This window comes from Halichoerus grypus, chromosome 6 (genome assembly GCF_964656455.1).
Source record: "Halichoerus grypus chromosome 6, mHalGry1.hap1.1, whole genome shotgun sequence".
Classification (NCBI taxonomy): domain Eukaryota; kingdom Metazoa; phylum Chordata; class Mammalia; order Carnivora; family Phocidae; genus Halichoerus; species Halichoerus grypus.
The window spans coordinates 167,654,049-167,672,791 of record NC_135717.1 but is presented as its reverse complement, the minus strand read 5'-3'; the positions used below and the strand labels follow the sequence as shown (position 1 = coordinate 167,672,791).

Below are 18,743 nucleotides of genomic sequence, written 5' to 3'. Positions count from 1 at the left end.
ATGTTTACCAAAAAGAAATCCATAGAGGGTAGAGTAGCATCAGAGAATGAGCTCCCCAGGACTGGGCACATCCAAGCAGACGTAAGCAACTCCCAGGCTCTTCCCTGCTCACTCCCTCTTACCCTCCAGTCTCTGCTCAAATGTCACCTCCCCAGAGGGGCCTCCTTGAACCCTGCCCTTATAAGTGTGGCACCCAGACCATTCTCTAAGACAGAGCCCTGGTGAAGCATCGTTACCTCCTTGTCACATCTCTATACGCCTGCCCAGTGTCTACCTTCCCCCACTTAAAAGTACCCTCCTTGAGGGCAAGACCCTCACCCACTCTGCTCCCTGCTGCATCCCACACCTAGCCTATACCAGGCACATGGAAGGTGCTCCACAATGTGTCTGTGGAATGAGGAAATAAAATTCCAGCTTTGCCTCTCACTGGCTGTGTGACCTCGTGTTAGTGACGGTACCTCTCTGAGCCTCATTCTACCAACTGTAAAATTTGTATTAAAATATGGTCGCTATGAGCTTCAGATGAAATCAGGGACCTTGTCACTTCTAAACTGTGATGCTACTGTTAGCCATTGTTGGTAATAATGAAAAAATTAGTCACTCAATCACCCAAAGGCAGTGTTTGTGCCTCTCCAAAGTGGGAAGATGCTGTGAAATCTTTTGAGAAATGGGCATCTGCCCTCAAACCTGCATTTTTCTGGCAAGAATGTTAACATTTTTATTTTACAGCCTCTGAAAGCAGGATCCAGAGGCCCTGGATTCATTAAGCATTTCCTGGGCACGCTCTGTGTGCCAGGTCCTGTGCAGGGCCATGAGGTCTCCTCATGAAACAATGCAGCCACATGGTAGAGGAACGCAGGGTCTGGAGTACCAGAGGTGGGGGACGCTGGTACCAGAGACAGACACAGCAACAGAGGGCTCCACCAAGTGCTGCGGACACACAGAAGAAAGGACCTGTCCGCAGAGATCCTCACGCGCCCAACAAACATTTTCCAAGCACGAACTGTGTGCTAATTCTAGGTGCTGGCAATCCAACAGTGGACAAGCTATGTAAGATCCCACCTCTCCTGAGGCTTCCATTTCTCCTAAGGAGATAAAAAAAACCAAACAAATAATTTTTTACAAGACAAATGTTAGTCATCCAGTAAAACACCAACAGAGAAACAAAAGAAGCAGGAGCTGGGTGGCATCCTGAGTGCGAGACCCCAGCTTCTCTGCACTGCTCAGCCTAGAGCACTCCTCCGTATCTCCATCTGGAAAATGGGAAGACTAGTAGGCTCGACCTCACACAGCTGTAGTGAGAATTAAATGAGTTCATGTAAATCCCCAGAGGAGTGCCAGGCCCCTGGTAGGGAGAAAGTAAAGGGCGTGAGGCTCCTCAGAGGGGTGGTCAGGAAATGTTTGTCTGATGAAGACACGAGTGCGTGAAGATCTAGGGGAGATGCATTCGGGGCACCAGAGGACAGCAGGTAAAGAGGTCTCCGGGCAGTAATGAACCTGGGTAGGACCCAGAAAGAGAATCCTGCCAGTGAGAAGCTGCCATTTCGAAATTTGCAGGCCACAGAACAGAGTGCAGGATTTTATCCCCAGGCTGGAGGTGAGCTGCTAAACTGTTTTGAGGTGGGAGGACGGGAGATCGGGCGCACTCTGATTTAATGTAAAGGAGGGTCATCCCAGCTGCATGTAGACAGGGGGATAGACAGAGAGAGAGGCAGCAGGGGTGTTGGTTGAGGGGAGGAACAAAGGCAAGATCTCCCACCCAAGGCCAGAAACTCACTACTGAGAATGAGACAGGACACTCCAAATCCTTCTCCATCTGGGGAGATGTCTGGGCCAAAATATGGGAAAGATGATTAAACTCTGACACAAGGGAGAGACAGCAGCAGATGGCCTGTGAACCCACAGCAAAAAAAAGAAGAAGAAGAAAAGAAAAAAGACATGATCTAAGCAATTGAGCAAAAATACATCTCCCCTTACATTTTGGAACACGTTACAATTGATATTGATCTTAATTACACTAACGTTAATCGAGTGCTTATTTATGTGCCCAGGGTAATGTGCTAAATTTATTTTCTCATTCAATTCTCTTAAAACCCCTATGCCTTTATTCAACAATTCAATAAATATGTATTACTGGCACTGCTCTAGGTGAGACAGACAAAGCCTCTACTCTTATGGAGTTTATACTCTAGAGGCAGAGACAGAACCTAAACAAGGAAACAGAAAAATATTTCAGAGCATGACGAGAACTATGAAGAATACGAAGCAGGGTAAGGGGGCGAGGAGGGATGCAGGGAGTAGCAGCCTTTTTAGGAGTGGTGGTCAGAGATCTCATGGAGGAGATAACTCTTGGAACAGAGGTGCAAATGATGAGACCAAGCCAGCCATGGTTAAATCTGGGAAAGAGTGTTCCATGCAGAAGGCACAGCAAATGCAGAGGCCCTGCTGAGCTAGATATGAAGTTGATGTACTTGAGGCATAGAAAAAAGATCATGGTAGCTACAGCAGAGTGAGTAGAGAAAGGCAGGATACAGGGGTGCCGGGGTTATGTAGATGGTTAAGCATCTGACTCTTGATTTCAGCTCAGGTTGTGATCTCATGGTCGTGAGATCGAGCCCCGTGTGGGGCTCCACACTCAGTGGGGAGTCTGCTTGAGAGTCTCTCTCCCTCTGCCCCCACCCCTGCTGTGCTCACTCTCTCTCTCTAAACAAATTAAAAAAAAAAAAAAAAGGCAGGATATAAAGTTGAAAGGTAGTCAGGGACCAGACAGGCCACAGGAAGACATTCATGTTTCACTCTAAGCACATAATAGGAAGCTGCTAGAAGACTGTGAACAGATTGCTTTGGGTTCCATTGGAGAAGGAACCATAGAGGAGCAAGAGTGGACACTGGGAGTCCAAGCAAGAGGCTGGATATGGTGGGGGAAAGTGGTAGCATTCAAGGTGTATTTTGGAAAGTTGGGATGCCTGGGTGGCTCAGTTGGTTAAGCGCCTGCCTTCGGCTCAGGTCATGATCCCAGAGTCCTGGGATCGAGTCCCATCGGGCTCCGTGCTCTTCATGGAATCTGCTTCTTGCTCTGCCTGCTGCTCCCCATGCTTGGCTCTCTCTCTGATAAATAAATAAATAAAATCTTTTTTTAAAAAAAAAAGACATATTTTGAAAGTAGAGCAAGGAACATTGGGTAAAGGATTGAATGTCGAAATGTGGTGGGAAAGGGAAAAGGAAGTATCGATGATTAACTACAAGGCTTTGCGCCGAGCACCATTAACTGGATGCCATCAGCAAAAATTAGGAAAACTGGGAACATGAGCAGGTTGGGAGAAAATTTATGGAAACAAATGCACCTATTAACATTTTTTTTCTAAATAAAGATTTTATTTATGAATCTGACAGAGAGAGCACAAGCAGGGGCAGTTACAGAGGGAGAGTGAGCAGATTCCCCACTGAAGATCAGGGAGCCCACAAGGCTCCATCCCAGGCCTGCGAGATCATGACCTGAGCTGAAGGCAGACACCTAACCGCTGAACCACCCCCTACCCCCTAGGGTGCCCCCCCATTAATATTTTCATGTCACAGATGAGTAAGCAGCTTGAGAGATCAAATAACCTGTCCAAGTTCACACAACTGGTAAGTGGAATTACTATTTTCACATGAATTTATTTTTACCCTCATAGTGCTCAATTATTTATCGTCTCCAATTTACAGATAAGGAAACTGAGGCCCAGAGATGTGAAGCTTACACAGTTAGCAAGTGGCAGAGCCGAGCAGATATCAGATCTAACAGATTTATTTTCCAATAAAGGAGTCACGCTGGGAGACTGATAAGGAATCCTAGCAGACCAGATAGAAAAGAATCTGAAGTTTGAATAAAAACACATCCTCAGATTCTCTTTCAATGTTTTGAAATCCCCGAATATAATTCCAGGACAAATTCCAGAGGCCAATAGTTGCAGAAAGGACAGCACCGTTGTCCTTTGCAGCAAAGTGGTTCCCGAGTCGCCACTTCAGAATCACAATCGCTAACACGCAGATTCCAGGCCTCCAGCTTAGACGTAGCTGAGTAACAGTCAATGGAAGTGAGACCCGGAGTCTCCGTTCTACACATCAGCGCTCCAGAAATCTTCGTCGTACGACAAAGCTTGAGAACCGTGTAAGTGTGGTTGGAATCCTGGCGGCTACCCCCCACACTAGCGATCGGAGCTACTTAGGATACCTTAGCCCCCCTGGGCCTCAGTTTCCGAAACTAAAAGAAGGGGCGGGGAGGGGGGGAGGGATGGTAACCGTAAACCCGGCCCCGGACCGTCAACTTGCCCCCAGCTGTGAGACCCGAGCCACACGATTGGCCAGAGAAGGCGGTCACTCTGCGATACAGAGGGGCCGAAGCTTCCGTGAAGCGCTACTGGACACAGGCCATCACCACTCCCCGCCTCCAGCTTCAAATGCACCGCCGCCACGTTTCAAAAATTCGGGACGCCCTCTGGGGGCGTCGCCGGATGCGCCCGTGACGTAACTGTAAACACACCTCCGGCGTTTTGGCTCCTTGGAGACCACGAAGACATCTCGCAAAAATCAGTGACGAATTTCCGGGTGTGCCGTCGCTTTACGACTCGTGCGTCTGCCGTTGATTCCGGAGGAAGCTAGAGGGCAGTTTACGACAGCGCCGATTGTGTTTACGGCGCCGGCCGGTGCGTGCGCATCTTTCTCCCTTTTTCCCTGTTCCTCGGAGGGCAACCAGGTGCGCGGTCTCCGGCTCGGACCATCTATCGTCATCCGGGCCCGGCAGAGGCCTTTACAGGTGAGTGGAATGTTCCGTAGGGTTCCGTGGATCTCTGGAGCCGGCTTGGGCTGGGCCCGGCCTTCGGAGGCCTCCCGGAAGAGACCTCCCGTACGGCTCCGGCCGTCTCTGCGCCTTCGCTGGGCGGGGCAGGAATCCGCCTTCGGGGACCCCAGGCCCGATACTCTTAGGGCTGCGGGTCACGGCCTTGTGGGTGAGGTCCCCTGGCCTTAGGCTCCGCTTTGCGGCCACGGGCTGAGCGACTTTGATAGTGTCTCTTAACCCCGTTGGGTCTCAGGGACTTCAAAGTGGCCAGAGGCTCCCAGAGTTTCTGTGAAGGAGGTATTGGGGGGTTCCAAACTGAGCAGTGTTCGACCCTGGCCTGAGGAGTTCACAGTCCAAAGGTGTGGAATGGAGGGCTCTGGTAGCATAGGTTTGGTCTCTGATCTGGAACTCTTCTCCGGAACTGATGGCATCCGATCTGTAGTGGCCGCGATGACCTACACAACACCGTGCCCCGCCAGCCACACGGCCCCTTCTGAGTGCCCCACCCTGCCCCTGTCGCCGGTACAGCTGTCACTCCGATGCAACTGACAGGCTGTTTCTGCTTCTGGTTCCATTCTGCTCATTCTTACTTTACGTCTGTGGAAGCCAGGGGACGTCCTCCCACCCGCTGGAGAAGTGCATGCCAAGCCTTGGGTCTGTTTCCTTTTTGAACTGTGGCAGAACGACTAGATTTTTTTTTTTTTTTTTTACACGTTTTGAAATATTGTTACTGGGTTACGAGGTACGGTCTACAACCCCATTTGTTTTCGGGCTGGTGCCGAGCTATAACATAAGGGGAAGAGTGCTGGACTTCAGGCAGACAGCCCTGGAAATCAGCTCTCTGTTGAAACAGTGGGCAGTTCAACAGCTTAATTGGCCGAGTTGCAAATTTTTAATCTCTAAAATGGGGGTGTGGGGGAGTTAGTGCTGTTAACTTATTCAGCCCAGTGTCTGACACACTGTAAATACTCATTTTAACGAGAGTTGTCTTGAAGCTGCCACTCCTTGTCTCAGTCCTCTTCCTATAGTGTAGCTTAAGTTTAGAGTTAACTCTCGTTCCCTGTTGCTGTCACCCCGGTGTCACTTCTGTAGGAAGCTTGAATCTCTTCCCTGTCATGGGACACTGAGAACTTCCCACGATCACTCTGCCTGTGCGCTTTGCTTACTCTTCAGGCTACAGAAATATTTGTGCAATGAATTTTGCTCTGGGAACTCACCTGCGGATTACGATGGATGATAAGTGCATAGGTTTTTGATAGGAACTGTCAGGCAAAGATCTGCTTGAGCGTTTCACAGAATATGGATTCCAGCCAGACTGCTTTGGTTCAGATTTTTTCATTAACTAGCGTTGCAAATTTGAACAATTTCTTAGCTTCTCTGTGCTTCAATTTTCTGATCTGAAAAGTGGGGATGATACTAGAAGCTACCTCAGGATTGTTGGGGACATTCACTGAGTTTATGCAGGGAAAACACCTAAGACCAATAACTGGTACTTATAATATTTACAAACATGTGACATATGGCCACTTTTACGGCCTAAGGTTTATGGTAACCTCAGCTTTCTGACAGGCTTGCTTGGCTCTGTGTCCACTTGTTCTGCATAAGGATTTGCATTGATGACAGAAAATCGGAAGAACAAGAAAGAAAAGTTAAACATCAGACTATACTTATGGGCTCCTTTTTTTTCTCAGCACCCTGTGTATAAATGCATTTTTTGCAAGTCCCAGTTGTAATTGTGTGGCATCCTACAATGGAAGCATTTTCATATGTGTAACTACCAAATCTTGCAATGATCTTGTGCTATGAATTAAATAAGGGTTTTACTCATTTTACAGATGAAGAGACTGAAACTTGGGGAAGCTACAAATTGTATGCCTTGGTGAAGGTGTTTTTGAGAACTAGAGCATGGTTATTACACTTAAGAAAAGGTTTCATTCTATCAAACCTGAGATACCACTGAGTTTAAGAAGCACTATGTTATGTAGCACTAAGAAAGACGGACTGCCAATTAAGATAAGACAGCCAATCAAGCATAAGGTGCAGCCTCATTTCAAAGATGTTATAGTGAGAAAAGTGGGTGTCACAGAATCAGTGCAATACGGTAAATAGTTTTGCTAGTGGTCTTCCAAGTTTTAAGTATTCACAATATTATCTACGAGGAAACAGATTTAGTAGGAGCTCAACAGTTGAGTGTTCCATCTTGTGTGTTGCCTTTTGAATTTTATCATTATTATGTTTTATCTTAGTGGAAGGCTGTTTGTACTCGGAGGCCTTTCTTCATGAAGCTGCTCACATTATTTGTGTTTTTAAGGTTTTAGAAGATGGCCAAGTTCATGACCCCCGTGATCCAGGACAACCCCTCAGGCTGGGGTCCCTGTGCGGTGCCCGAGCAGTTTCGGGATATGCCCTACCAGCCGTTTAGCAAAGGAGATCGGCTAGGAAAGGTACTTGCCTGTCGGTGAGAGTGAATCTTTTAAACTGTGGCTGCTACCCTCCATTAGTTCATTCCAAGTTTATTCTCTCAAAAACGTAACTGCTGTGTTCCTTATAGGGACACCAGCTGGGGAAGGCTATAACGTCTGGGTACTTCCATTAGTCCTAGGAGAGCTGGGTACTTACAAAGGCCTTGTGAGCCAGTCCTTCTTAAATTTTCCCCAGACTGCGTCTTCACTTATGGGGGTTTCTGGGTCAGCAGAAACGTGTCTGACTGACCTGTGTGTTCTCTTTCTTCTCTTGTTGCTCTCACAGGTTGCAGACTGGACGGGTGCCACATACCAAGATAAGAGGTACACGAGTAAGTGTTCAACTGACTGCCCAGACCAGGGCCTTGGGAGGATTGTTACTTTTTCTAGTAACCTCCAACCAAAAGCATTCTAGAAGAGGAACAAAATGATGATGATAATTCATAGTTTTTAGGGGCATAGTCTGAACTGTAGACAGTTTTGGTTTTTTTTTTCTTTTTTATGGCCTCAAAACTTAGACTGCTTGTTAAATAGGTTTAATCTGTTATAGTGGGATTTTTTTCCCTCCCACTTTCAGGGAGCCACGAACCTTTTCATAGATCCGTTGAACTCATTCCCATTTTGCACACTCCAGTACCTGGGATCTACTGAACCTGGGAGGCCAAATCAGTGGACTCCAGATTTACGACCCCAGATTTTAAGATCTTGATAAAGTAAATGGGTTGGGTTTTTTTCTGTGCCAGTTGAGATTGTTAGAAGTGACTCCTTGGAATACTAAGTTAAGATTATCTTAGGCTGGACACCTGGGTGGCTCAGTCAGTCAGGCGTCTGTCTTCAGCTCAGGTCATAATCCCAGGGTCCTGGGATCAGGTCCCACACTGGGCTCCTTGCTCAGTGGGGAGTCTGCTTCTCCCTCTGCCTGCCAGTCCCCCTGCTTGTGCTCGCTCTCTCGCTCTGGCAAATAAATAAAATCTTAAAAAAAAAAAAAAAAAAAGATCTGAGGCTGAGGCCAGCAGTAAAGTATATCATAACCCATTAGACATGTCTGCCTTGGGTACCAGATGATTACGCATTTGCATAATGCGTGTCCCATGTTTGCCCTTTCTGGGAGAGTAAATCTTAACTCCTATTCTTACAGAATAAGGCAGGGTGTGAAATGGGCTTGAGGTCCTCAGACTCAAGATGTCTTGACTTAGAAAGTTCTTTAGATCAGAGCCATTTGAACTTGAATGTGCACATGAATCATCTGGGGATTTTCTTAAAATGCTGATTCTGGTTTAAGGGGTCTGGGATGAGTCCGTCAGCATGCACTTCTGCTAAGGGTCCAGAGAACACCCTTTAAATAGCAGGGCTTTAGACCAGCACGTGTGTAAAGTCTGTAGGTAGTAGCTGTTACACCCCACTGCCTTTGCCTGCAGATAAGTACTCCTCTCAGTTCGGAGGTGGAAGTCAGTATGCTTATTTCCACGAGGAGGACGAAACTAGTTTCCAGCTGGTGGACACAGCACGCACACAGAAGACTGCCTACCAGCGGAATCGGATGCGATTCGCACAGGTAGGCCAAGAGCCAGCAATCTGACCATCTTGGGGCCATTACCATTGGCTGCCACTTGCTAAAAATGCTACCTTGTGTGTACTGAAGAAAGTTCATTTTCATAGGTCTTCCAGTGACTTCCAAGTAGCTGACCAGTGAAACATTATGCTAAAGTAAACTTTACTGGGTCCAGAGATGCCTTTAAATAGTTTAGGTTTTTGTGGTAGGCTAGGACATCATGTCTCTGTGCCAAGTGGGGGTGTTTGCGTCAGGTAAAAAGGTGCCTATTGGCTCATTGCTGTGTGCAGGCTTTATTAAGTAGATGGTCCGGTCGGGCTGCACCTTACTACATAAAGAGGCAAACTGCACCTCTAGTAAGAGCCCGTAAACCTGCTTCAATAAAAAAATGTGTGAACATAGGTCTACGCAAATTCCAAGTAAAGACCTCCCATTAAGCTCTGCCTGTTGTCCGTCACATCCCCAGGATTTTAACACGGGTGTTTTTTCTTAATTCCCAGCGGAACCTCCGTAGAGACAAAGATCGACGGAACATGTTGCAATTCAACCTGCAGACCCTGCCTAAGAGTGCCAAGCAGAAAGAGAGGTGAGGTCTCCTGTCCTCCTGGAACGAGTTACTCTTCCAGGACTGAGTGTACTCTGAAATCACTGGGCCAGAGCAGGAGGATGGTTGTCTTCCCCAGCATTACAAACAAAAACAAAAACCTTCCAGATGCCAGTGAAGCCACTGTTTGAGCCTGCCCTCATTCTCTGAGGGCCACCACTGGCAGATCGCAAGGTACTTGGCAGTGGCCATGCACTGGCAGGAAACAAGGGCAGATAAGAAGAGCCCTGGGGCTTCCCTCGGCTCGGTTCTGCCGGGGCCTCCTTCCCACGGGGCCCTGGGGGCTGGGTCGGGCAGCAGCCACCCTGCCCAGGCTGGGGCTGCCACTGGCCTCTCTGGAGGGGGAGTGAAACCCACCTGATCGGTGTTGGGGGGCATTGTGCCTCTTGAAGCACCTGAATGTGCACTCTTGGTCTGCTCTTTTTCACAAAGCCCCTGGTTTCTTAGTTCTGAGAAGTCAGTGGTGATGTTGCGGTTTAGCAGAAGAGGATGGCAGCTTCCGCCTTTCGAAAAGCCACGGACTTAAGGATCTGCGCCAAAAGCACAATCTTCTTGTCTTTCTAGAGAGCGCATACGACTGCAGAAAAAGTTTCAGAAACAATTCGGAGTGAGGCAGAAGTGGGACCAAAAGTCACAGGTAGTGTATCCACGCCAGAGTTCTATCTAGAAATTCAGTGTTGCTTGTTTATTTGGTTTTATAAGCGCTTTATTGAAATAAAATTCACAAACTATACAACCCACCTATTTAAAGTGTACAGTTCAGTGGTTCTTGGTACATTCACGGATACGGGCCTGCGTTCCAGAACATTCTCCTCCTTCTGAAAAGAACCCCATGCCCTTCAGCAGTCAGCCCTTGTTCTCTCTCCCCAGTCCTCGACTACTACCAATCTCTTCTGTCTCTGGATTTGCCTCTTTTAGACGTTTCATATAAGCGGACTTCTACAACATGTGGGCTTTTGTGTCTGGTTCCTTTCACTGAGCATGTTTTCACGGCTCATCCGCCTTGTGTGCGTCAGTACCTCCTTATTGCTGAATCCGTTGTATGGATATACCAGGTTTTGTTACCCGTTCACTGGGACATGGACGTCTGGGTGGTTTCCACTTGCTGCTGTTAGGAAAAATGCTGCCGACAACGTTCGTGTGCAGGTGCTAGTGGGGACGCTGTGAGAACGGAAGATGCGTGTAAGCAGGAGACAGGCTCGGGTGGCAGCAGTTAGGTTTTGCTGCATGTGATGCTTGCTGTGCTAACATTCTGTGAGAAATAAAAGAAGCTGCTAGAGCTCCTTTATGAAATACATCCGTATGGGGGCGCCTGGGTGGCTCAGATGGTTAAACGTCTGCCTTCGGCTCAGGTCATGGTCCCAGGGTCCTGGGATCGAGCCCCGCATCGAGCTCCTGGCTCAGCGAGGAGCCTGCTTCTCCCTCTCCCTCTGCCTCTCTCCCTGCTCATGCTTTCTCTCTCTCTCTCTATCTCTGTCTCAAATGAATAAATAAAATCTTTAAAAAAAAAAAAAAAAATACATCCGTATGAAAGAGCTGGTGTGCCCTGGGTGCCGACATCACCTAGGAGTAAAATTCCTGGTTGTTTTTGACCTCTTGACTCCTTCAGTCCTCTTCTAGATTGTAAACTCCGAAGAGTCGGATGCTTATTATAAAGCAGCCAGCGTGTGGTAGACGTTCCGGAGAGATTTATTGACTAAAAGCTCTTCACACTGTTAATCTGCCTTCTGCTTAGGTTACGTGCTGGCTCTAATTCTTTTCCCTCCACTGGTTTTGCGCTGCAGAAACCCCGAGACTCTTCGGTGGAGGTCCGTAGTGACTGGGAGGTGAAAGAGGAGATGGACTTTCCTCAGTTGATGAAGATGCGCTACTTGGAAGTATCAGAGCCCCAGGACATGTAAGTGGCGTCTTTGGCTACCTTCCGGCACGCGCTCGTGTGTGGACAAGCAGGTTGTGTAGCTTTTTTGGCAGAAAGAGAAAGACCGTAGTTCATCAGAAGCAGAGCTTTTCCTGACGTTACAAAGAGCTGTTTACCCCAAGTAGTAGATAGAAGTAAGTCAGTGGGGGCCAGAGTGCCAGGCCAGAAATCTTCGTACCTGGATGCCTCTGTAACTACCCGTGTCCCTCTCTTGGCCTCAGTCTCCCTGTCATTAAAATGGGGAGTTTGAGTCAATTGGTTGTGTTCACGCTTAGCGACAGGGACCTGAGTGAAGTCTGATTGCTTGTCTTTCCTGTTCTCGTCAGGGAAACCATCTCTTCTTTTATATATCGGATTTCTAGATAAGACTTTAGAGTCCATGGGGTTTTTTTTTTCTTTTTCTTTCTTTCTTTTTTTTTTTTTTTTTTAAGATTTATTTATTAGGGAGAAAGAAAGCACATAAGCGGGGGAGGGGGGCAGAAGGAGAGGGAGAGAATCTCAAGTAGACTCTGACTCCCTGCTAAAGGCAGAGCCTGATGCGGGGCCTGATCTCACCACCCTGAGAGCATGACCTGAGCTGAAATCAAGAGTCAGATGCTCAACCGACTGAGCCCCCCAGGTGCCCCTCCATGGCTTTTTGTTTTTAAAAAAGCTGACCTTCCCGTTTCCTTTGCGTGTCTTCCCCGCTCTCCCCGCAGTGAGTGTTGTGGGGCCCTGGAGTACTATGATAAAGCCTTCGACCGCATCACCACGAGGAGCGAGAAGCCGCTGCGGAGCATCAAGCGCATCTTCCACACGGTCACCACCACAGACGACCCTGTCATCCGAAAGGTGGGCCCCCGTGATGAGTGCTGCCGGCTTCTACGGCCGAGGCCGCAGCAGGAACAGCGCACGGGCATACACATGAATCATGTGGACCTCAGAAGCCCCTTTTTAGATAAGATGCTCCCGAACAGGTCAGGATTAGATGGGAATACGAGCACCTGACTGGCTCCCCCGTAATGCTGGTGTTGCGCCGAGCTGGACTTGAGTCCCAGCTCCGCCGTGCTTCCTGGCGCCACCTACCGAGGCCTTCTTTCCTCCCCTGTGCAGTGGGTCCAGTGTGCTTACCACAGCCACTGGGGTGAGGACGAGAGCGTCACGAGGTGCCATCCCGGAATGTAGCGAGTGGTCGGAGAGCTGCCGGCCCTCGTGTGCCAGGGTGTGCCGGCGGAAGCCTGCGGACTCCCCCTCGGACAGCCAGAGGCACACGTCCAGGACGCCGTGAGAGCTCCCTGCGGAGCCCTCCGTGCAGATGGGCAGTTAGAGCTCAGCATATCCTCCCGTCTTTCTCTCTGTGTCCTCTCTGCAGCTGGCAAAAACTCAGGGGAACGTGTTTGCCACTGATGCCATCCTGGCCACGCTGATGAGCTGCACCCGCTCCGTGTATTCCTGGGACATCGTTGTGCAGAGAGTCGGGTCCAAGCTCTTCTTTGACAAGAGGGACAACTCTGACTTTGGTAAGAAGCCTGTCTGGGAGCGGCCCCAAGGTGTTGGGTGTTGTGTTGGTTCGGAGCGAGTCCCTGGTTCTAGAGAATGGGCAGGAAACGGTCTGTCTCGCCCGCAGGCGTTAACAGCGGCGGCTGCACCCTCCCAGCCTGCTCAGGGACCTGGAGAAGGGAAGGCCTGTTGCTGCAGGACCTCCTCAAGGCGCCGGCTTCCTGAGGCCTCCCAGGGCCCCAGTACTGTGCTTCCAAATGTTACTCCTTTGGATGGCAGTTTGCTGACTTCTGCCAATGCTCCATACCACCTTTGATGTTTACTTCGTGTTTTTCTTTAATGCCTTATTTTCTTTACTAGAGTGTAATTATAAAGGGAAAATACGTTTGCACGTGTCTGATACACACAAACGTGTATACACATGCCATCAAGGGAAAGCAGGTCTCCAAAACATAACAGCAGTGAGACCGAATGGTAGAATCCCACACCTGAGGCTTAGGGCCTTCTGTCTGTTGAAACACTAACAAAATCAGACATTCTCTTGAGGAATCCAAAAAAAGATTGAAAGGGGATCGATTTCTTAATTTAACATTAGAGATGTTAAATTAACATCTTGATGTGCTTGAATTTAACATTAGAGGGGATCTGAAGTTACCCAGCAGCGCTCCCCGCTTCCTCCCCTCTGCGCCCCACACTTGGGAGAGCCGGCTTGGCAGACGGTGGTTCTTTGAAGGATGGGCCTGCGCCCCTCCCTGCAGTGCCAGGCACACTGTCGATGGCTTGGTGTCGTGGGTGGGTGATCATGCCGCCGCTTTTGCAGACCTCCTGACGGTGAGTGAGACTGCCAATGAGCCCCCGCAAGATGAAGGCAATTCCTTCAATTCGCCCCGCAACTTGGCCATGGAAGCGACCTACATCAACCACAACTTCTCCCAGCAGTGCTTGAGAATGGTGAGGCGGTGAGAGCCTCTGGGCACCAGTTTCTGTTTTGTCAACCTCTGTTTATGGAACATCTGCTCCCTGGTAGGCTCTGGGGTTGTGGGACTAAGCAGGGCTGTCAAAGAGGAGCTCCACGCTGGGGCTTTGAGGTCAGGCTGCCTGACTGAACCCTAGAGCCACCCCTTCAGAGCTCTGTGGTGTGCGGTACGTTTCTTCTCCGTGAGGTTAGGGTACTAAGAACACTTTTCTCGGCCAGACAGGTTGTAGGGATTCCTTCAACTCTTTGATAAATACGGTGTTTGATACAAATAATACTGTTCAGGTGCTGGAGATCTAGCAGTGAGCAAAGTTCCTGCTCCTAGGAGGCTTCATTCTAATGGAGGAAAGACAGTAAACTAAATAAACCTATGTTGTAACAAGTGGTGGCATGTGCTCTAGAAAAATGAAACCGGGAGGGGGGCGTGGCTGTTAATTCAGACACATGAAGCACACCGGTGGCACATGCAAGCACTCGGGATCTGTCAGGGTTCGTGCTCGAGGTCGGGAAGGGTAAAGAGCCTCCCCCCACCCCAAGGGCTACAGGGAGCCGGCCAGGGCTGTAACTAAGCCGAATGCAGGGTCTGGCTGATGGGCTCAGCCGAAAGTGCTCTCTGTCTCATGATGCCTCTGTCTGTTGGCAGGGGAAGGAAAGATACAACTTCCCCAACCCAAACCCGTTTGTGGAGGACGACATGGACAAGAACGAAGTCGCCTCTGTCGCCTACCGGTATGTCAGCCGCCTGGATGGGGCGGCCTCCCTGAAAGCCGGGTTCTCCGGTGACCAAACAAGCTCCGTGTTCACTGCAGGTACCGCAGGTGGAAGCTTGGAGATGACATTGACCTTATTGTCCGTTGTGAGCATGATGGCGTCATGACCGGAGCCAACGGGGAAGTGTCCTTCATCAACATCAAAACGCTCAACGAGTGGGATTCCAGGGTGAGGCATCCTTGGTCGCCCTGTCCGTGGTTCCTGTGGGCCATGCTGTCCCTGGCCAGCCTTGGTGAGCCTTGGTCTCAGTCCCCATGCATCATTTACACGGCTACCAAGATTTTATTTATTTATTTTATTTTTTTGTCTTCTGAGTTTCTCCTCCCCTTGGTTCTTCATTGAGAAAGAGATCGTGTGTGTGTAGAACGTGCTTAAGGCCTAAGAACTTTAACTACCTTCTCACAGGACTTTCTCCCTCTCTGTTCCCCTCTGCCCTCCCATGGGCTTCTGCTCTCTGCTGGCGTCTGGTTTTGATCTCTCATCATCTGGGTTGGCAGGTGTCCTGTAAGCCCCGGAGCTCTTTTTTTGATCTGTTCTTTCACTTAGAGCAGCCACTACCTTCTTTCCAACCTTCTGATTTCTTCTTCCAACTCCTTCCCTTCTTGAACTCCGAGATTCTCAGATCAGCGAAGATTTGGCTCTTCAGGAGGCCTCTTGAAAGAAATGGGCTTCCTTCATCTTTCCTCTGCTTCCCTCTCATGCTGATGCTCCATGCTTGTTGGGCTGCTCCCCTCTCTGAAGCTGCCCCGGGCTTCTGTGCCTGACTCGGCTGCGGGGGGCAGTGCTCCCGGGCGCCGCTGCAGCGAATAAAGGGTCCTCCGTGGGAAGGACAGCTCAGGCGCCCAGTGAACGGGGTCTAATGAGATGGAGTCTGGGGGCCGTTCTGCTCTGCCTTCGTTAGAGCCTCGGGGAGAGCATTTACCGCTGCGGGTTCCCACTCCCCAGGCGTCCTTAGCCTCTGTCGCCCGATGAAGGTGCACACCAGAAGCCTTGCTGCGACCTCAGGACTGGGGCCAGTGGCTCTTCTCAGACTTCCCACTGGGCCTCCCGTGGCCGCGGTGTGGCTCTGCCCTCTGTGCTGCTACCTGACTCTGGTCTCGCACGTTTCTCTTCGCTCCCTTCGCTTCTGTTCTCTGCTGGCTCCCCTCCTTGTTGAGCTCCAGCGGAGCCTTCTTTCAAGTCAGTCCCCTACACGGCTTTTTTTACCACAGTTACTTGTGTATTCATTTTCTTTTGCTTCGTAACAAATTAAAGGCTTAAAATGAATCTGAAGGTTCTGGAAGAAACTTCCAGGCTCATTCTAGTTAGCAGAATTTCAGAGTTCCTTGCCATCGTGGGGCTGAGCACCCCCGTTCTCATGCCAGCTGTCAGCTGGGGCTTCTCGGCTCCTTGAGGTCCCCCACATCTCTTGCCTGAGGGTCCCTCCCTTCCACCTTCAAATCAGCAACGGCACAGCAGATTGTTCTCGTGCTTCTAGTCTCTGACTTCTCTCCGTCTGGTTTACACCCAGATGTAAGAGACTCATGGTTAGGTAAGGCCCACCCAGGTGGTTTCCCTGTCTTAAGGGACCTTAATTACATGTGCAGAATGCCTTTGATGTAGAAGGTACGAAACCATGGGTGTGGCTTCCTCACCGGCAGGGGTTCCACCCACACGAGGGTAGGAGCCATCGGGGGTCATCTTAGCATTGTGCTTACCGCAGGCCTCAACCTTGAACTCTTAACAGTGATTCCTCAGAGCTGCTTGGACTCCCATCCCGTTGTTTTTCTGCTGAATTCCCTTTTCCCTCCTGTGCGTCAGCTGTCTCTCTCCTCCCTTAGGCTCACCCTCAAACACCTCCTCTCTCTCACCCCAGCCTGCCCCCTCCCCCGTGTCCCCCCCTCCACACTCTTCTGTTGTGCAGGTGGGTGTGGGCCATCTTCTCCGTCGGTTCTGCTGTCATCACCCCAGTGGAGGACGCTGCTGATCACGCCTGTTACTGTGCATTTACTGGTCCCCTGACTGACCTCCTCAGCACCGTCCTCCACCCCACCCTCCCCTCGCTTAGTCTCTGCCAGCGAACTGTCCAGCACACTGCTCCCGTCGTGCAGCACGGCTGTGGGGAGAGGTTCTTGGAGCACCACAGCAAACTCCTAAGAGTGGTTTTGAGGGAATCGTATCTGTTGAAACACTACCCCTGAATGGTTTGGGCCTAACCACTTAAGGAACTCTGGTGGGGGTTTTTTTGGCCTCTGGTTGCCATGAACCAAGACAATCTGAGACTCTGCCATGTCACCTTCAACCAGTCACTTCACTCTGGGTCCCAAGTTCCCACGTCCACGCACGAGGTGGTGGGAGAAGACGATCTCTTTGTTTGCACGTGTATATACGCAAGGTCAGGCCCTGGCCTCCCCTCTGCGGCCTCCACCCCCACCCAGGGCTGACCCGGCCTGCAGCCTGTCTTTCCCTGTGCCTCTCCCAGCACGCCACCTCCAGCCTCCGTCAGTGCCCTCCCCTGGGTGAGCCATTGCATTGCCTCCAGGGAGCCCTCCCTTCCCACACAGCACAGTCAGCACTTGCCCCTGCCATTATTCATATGGCACTTGTGTCACTGGGCACGCGTCGGTCCTGGTCTAGACTAGAGGAGTTACAGTTGGCTGGGTGCCCACTGTGCACGGAGGGGCCGTGTCTTTGCCGCCTTCGTGGTGACAGCCTTGCCTGTGATTTACCTGCGGACTCCCCATCTTCCGAACCAAGCCCACAAAGGAGTGCCTTCTCTGCTGGAGGAGGTCCCAGGCCTCAGGCAGTAGGGGCCCCCATTCACTCCTGGGCCCGGCTTGCCTCCCGCAGCACTGCAATGGTGTCGACTGGCGTCAGAAGTTGGACTCTCAGCGAGGGGCTGTCATTGCCACCGAGCTGAAGAACAACAGCTACAAGTTGGCCCGATGGACGTGCTGCGCTTTGCTGGCCGGATCGGAGTATCTCAAGCTTGGGTGAGATTCGGGTCCGGGGGTCCTGAATTCATCTGCTGCAAGGAGGGGTCTGCGGGCTGGGCTCGCCTCTCCCCTCTCCCTTGGGAAGAACTGCTCCTGGTCCCAGGTGTTGCTGTGCCTCTGTGCGGGCCCGCCCCCACCACAAACGCCCCGTCTCCCCCCTGCTAGTTACGTGTCCCGGTACCACGTGAAAGACTCCTCGCGCCATGTCATCCTGGGCACCCAGCAGTTCAAGCCCAATGAGTTTGCCAGCCAGATCAACCTGAGCGTGGAGAACGCCTGGGGCATCCTGCGCTGCGTCATCGACATCTGCATGAAGCTGGAGGAGGGCAAGTACCTCATCCTCAAGGACCCCAACAAGCAGGTCATCCGCGTCTACAGCCTGCCCGACGGCACGTTCAGCTCCGATGAGGACGATGAGGATGAAGAGGAAGAGGAGGAGGAGGAGGAAGGTGTGTAGCAGGCCTCTTTCTGAAGTCTAGACTTAGCTGAGGCTAGCTAGGGACCGAGCTCTATAGCCACCCTTCTCTCTGGAGCCCTGATGTGGAACTTCCTGAGAGTTCTCTGAGACTAGACTTCGGAGCAGCCTTCACTCTGGAGCCAGGTGCTACTTCAAGCACCTTGAAATCATATGAGGGGCCCGGAGGGGAGGAGGGACCTTTTAGAGGCTAGGGTGAGGAAGAAGCATTGAGGGAAAGGCAATGGAATGGTTAGCCCATGGTCTGAAGGAGCAAAGATGCTCTGGGCTAGTTACATGGGCCCCAGGCTGCCTCTTTGCTGCTTCATTCACCACCAGCTGGTGACTGAAGGGAATTCCTTAGCCGCATGACGATCCGAAAGGCTTACCTTCCGAGTGGAGCTGGTGAAAATCACAAGCACTTCACCAGTGTGACATGGCTCCTTTTTCTAACGTTTTGTGTCTTTCAGAGGAAGAAACTTAAACCAGACGGTGATGTGAAGCTGGAGTTTGTGATTCCACTGAGCCTAGAAGGGCTTTGGATGCTTAGTGGACTGCTGGCCTGATTCTTGCTGTCTGAAGTTTGACGGTGGAATAAAGTATAACTATTTAGTCTCTTACCTTCGTCATGTGCTTACATTGATCGGCAGCCCCTCTTCCTTCCCCCAGTAGCTCTTGGGCGAGGGAGGGTGAGATACAGCCGTGTTCTATTTGGAGTTCAAAATCAGGGCTC

At 50.5% G+C, this 18,743-nt stretch overlaps 1 protein-coding gene and 1 long non-coding RNA gene across 3 annotated transcripts; one reads left to right on the top strand and one right to left on the bottom strand.

Annotated features, from left to right (window-relative positions):
- Positions 1 to 692: 692 nt before the first annotated feature.
- On the bottom strand, positions 693 to 1,876 carry LOC144382173 (uncharacterized). Its single transcript, XR_013448614.1, has 2 exons — positions 1,778 to 1,876; positions 693 to 1,085 (listed from the first exon to the last, which is right to left on the bottom strand). It is a non-coding gene; the product is annotated as an uncharacterized LOC144382173 (long non-coding RNA).
- Positions 1,877 to 4,641: 2,765 nt separating this feature from the next.
- Positions 4,642 to 18,630, top strand: EIF3D (eukaryotic translation initiation factor 3 subunit D). Of its 2 annotated transcripts, XM_036108736.2 has the most exons (15): positions 4,642 to 4,795; positions 7,131 to 7,263; positions 7,568 to 7,613; positions 8,700 to 8,836; positions 9,334 to 9,419; positions 10,002 to 10,074; positions 11,222 to 11,334; positions 12,054 to 12,186; positions 12,707 to 12,854; positions 13,655 to 13,785; positions 14,454 to 14,539; positions 14,620 to 14,749; positions 17,411 to 17,553; positions 17,722 to 18,005; positions 18,481 to 18,630. In XM_036108736.2, the coding sequence occupies exons 2-15, from the start codon at positions 7,141 to 7,143 to the stop codon at positions 18,492 to 18,494; spliced, it is 1,647 nt and encodes a 548-aa protein (XP_035964629.1). In that variant the 5' UTR covers positions 4,642 to 4,795; positions 7,131 to 7,140; the 3' UTR covers positions 18,495 to 18,630. The 2 variants fall into 2 exon arrangements, with proteins under 2 accessions (XP_035964629.1, XP_077932694.1); XM_078076568.1 differs by lacking the exon at positions 18,481 to 18,630 and having other exon boundaries at positions 14,620 to 14,813; positions 17,722 to 17,936.
- The last annotated feature ends 113 nt before the right edge of the window (positions 18,631 to 18,743 follow it).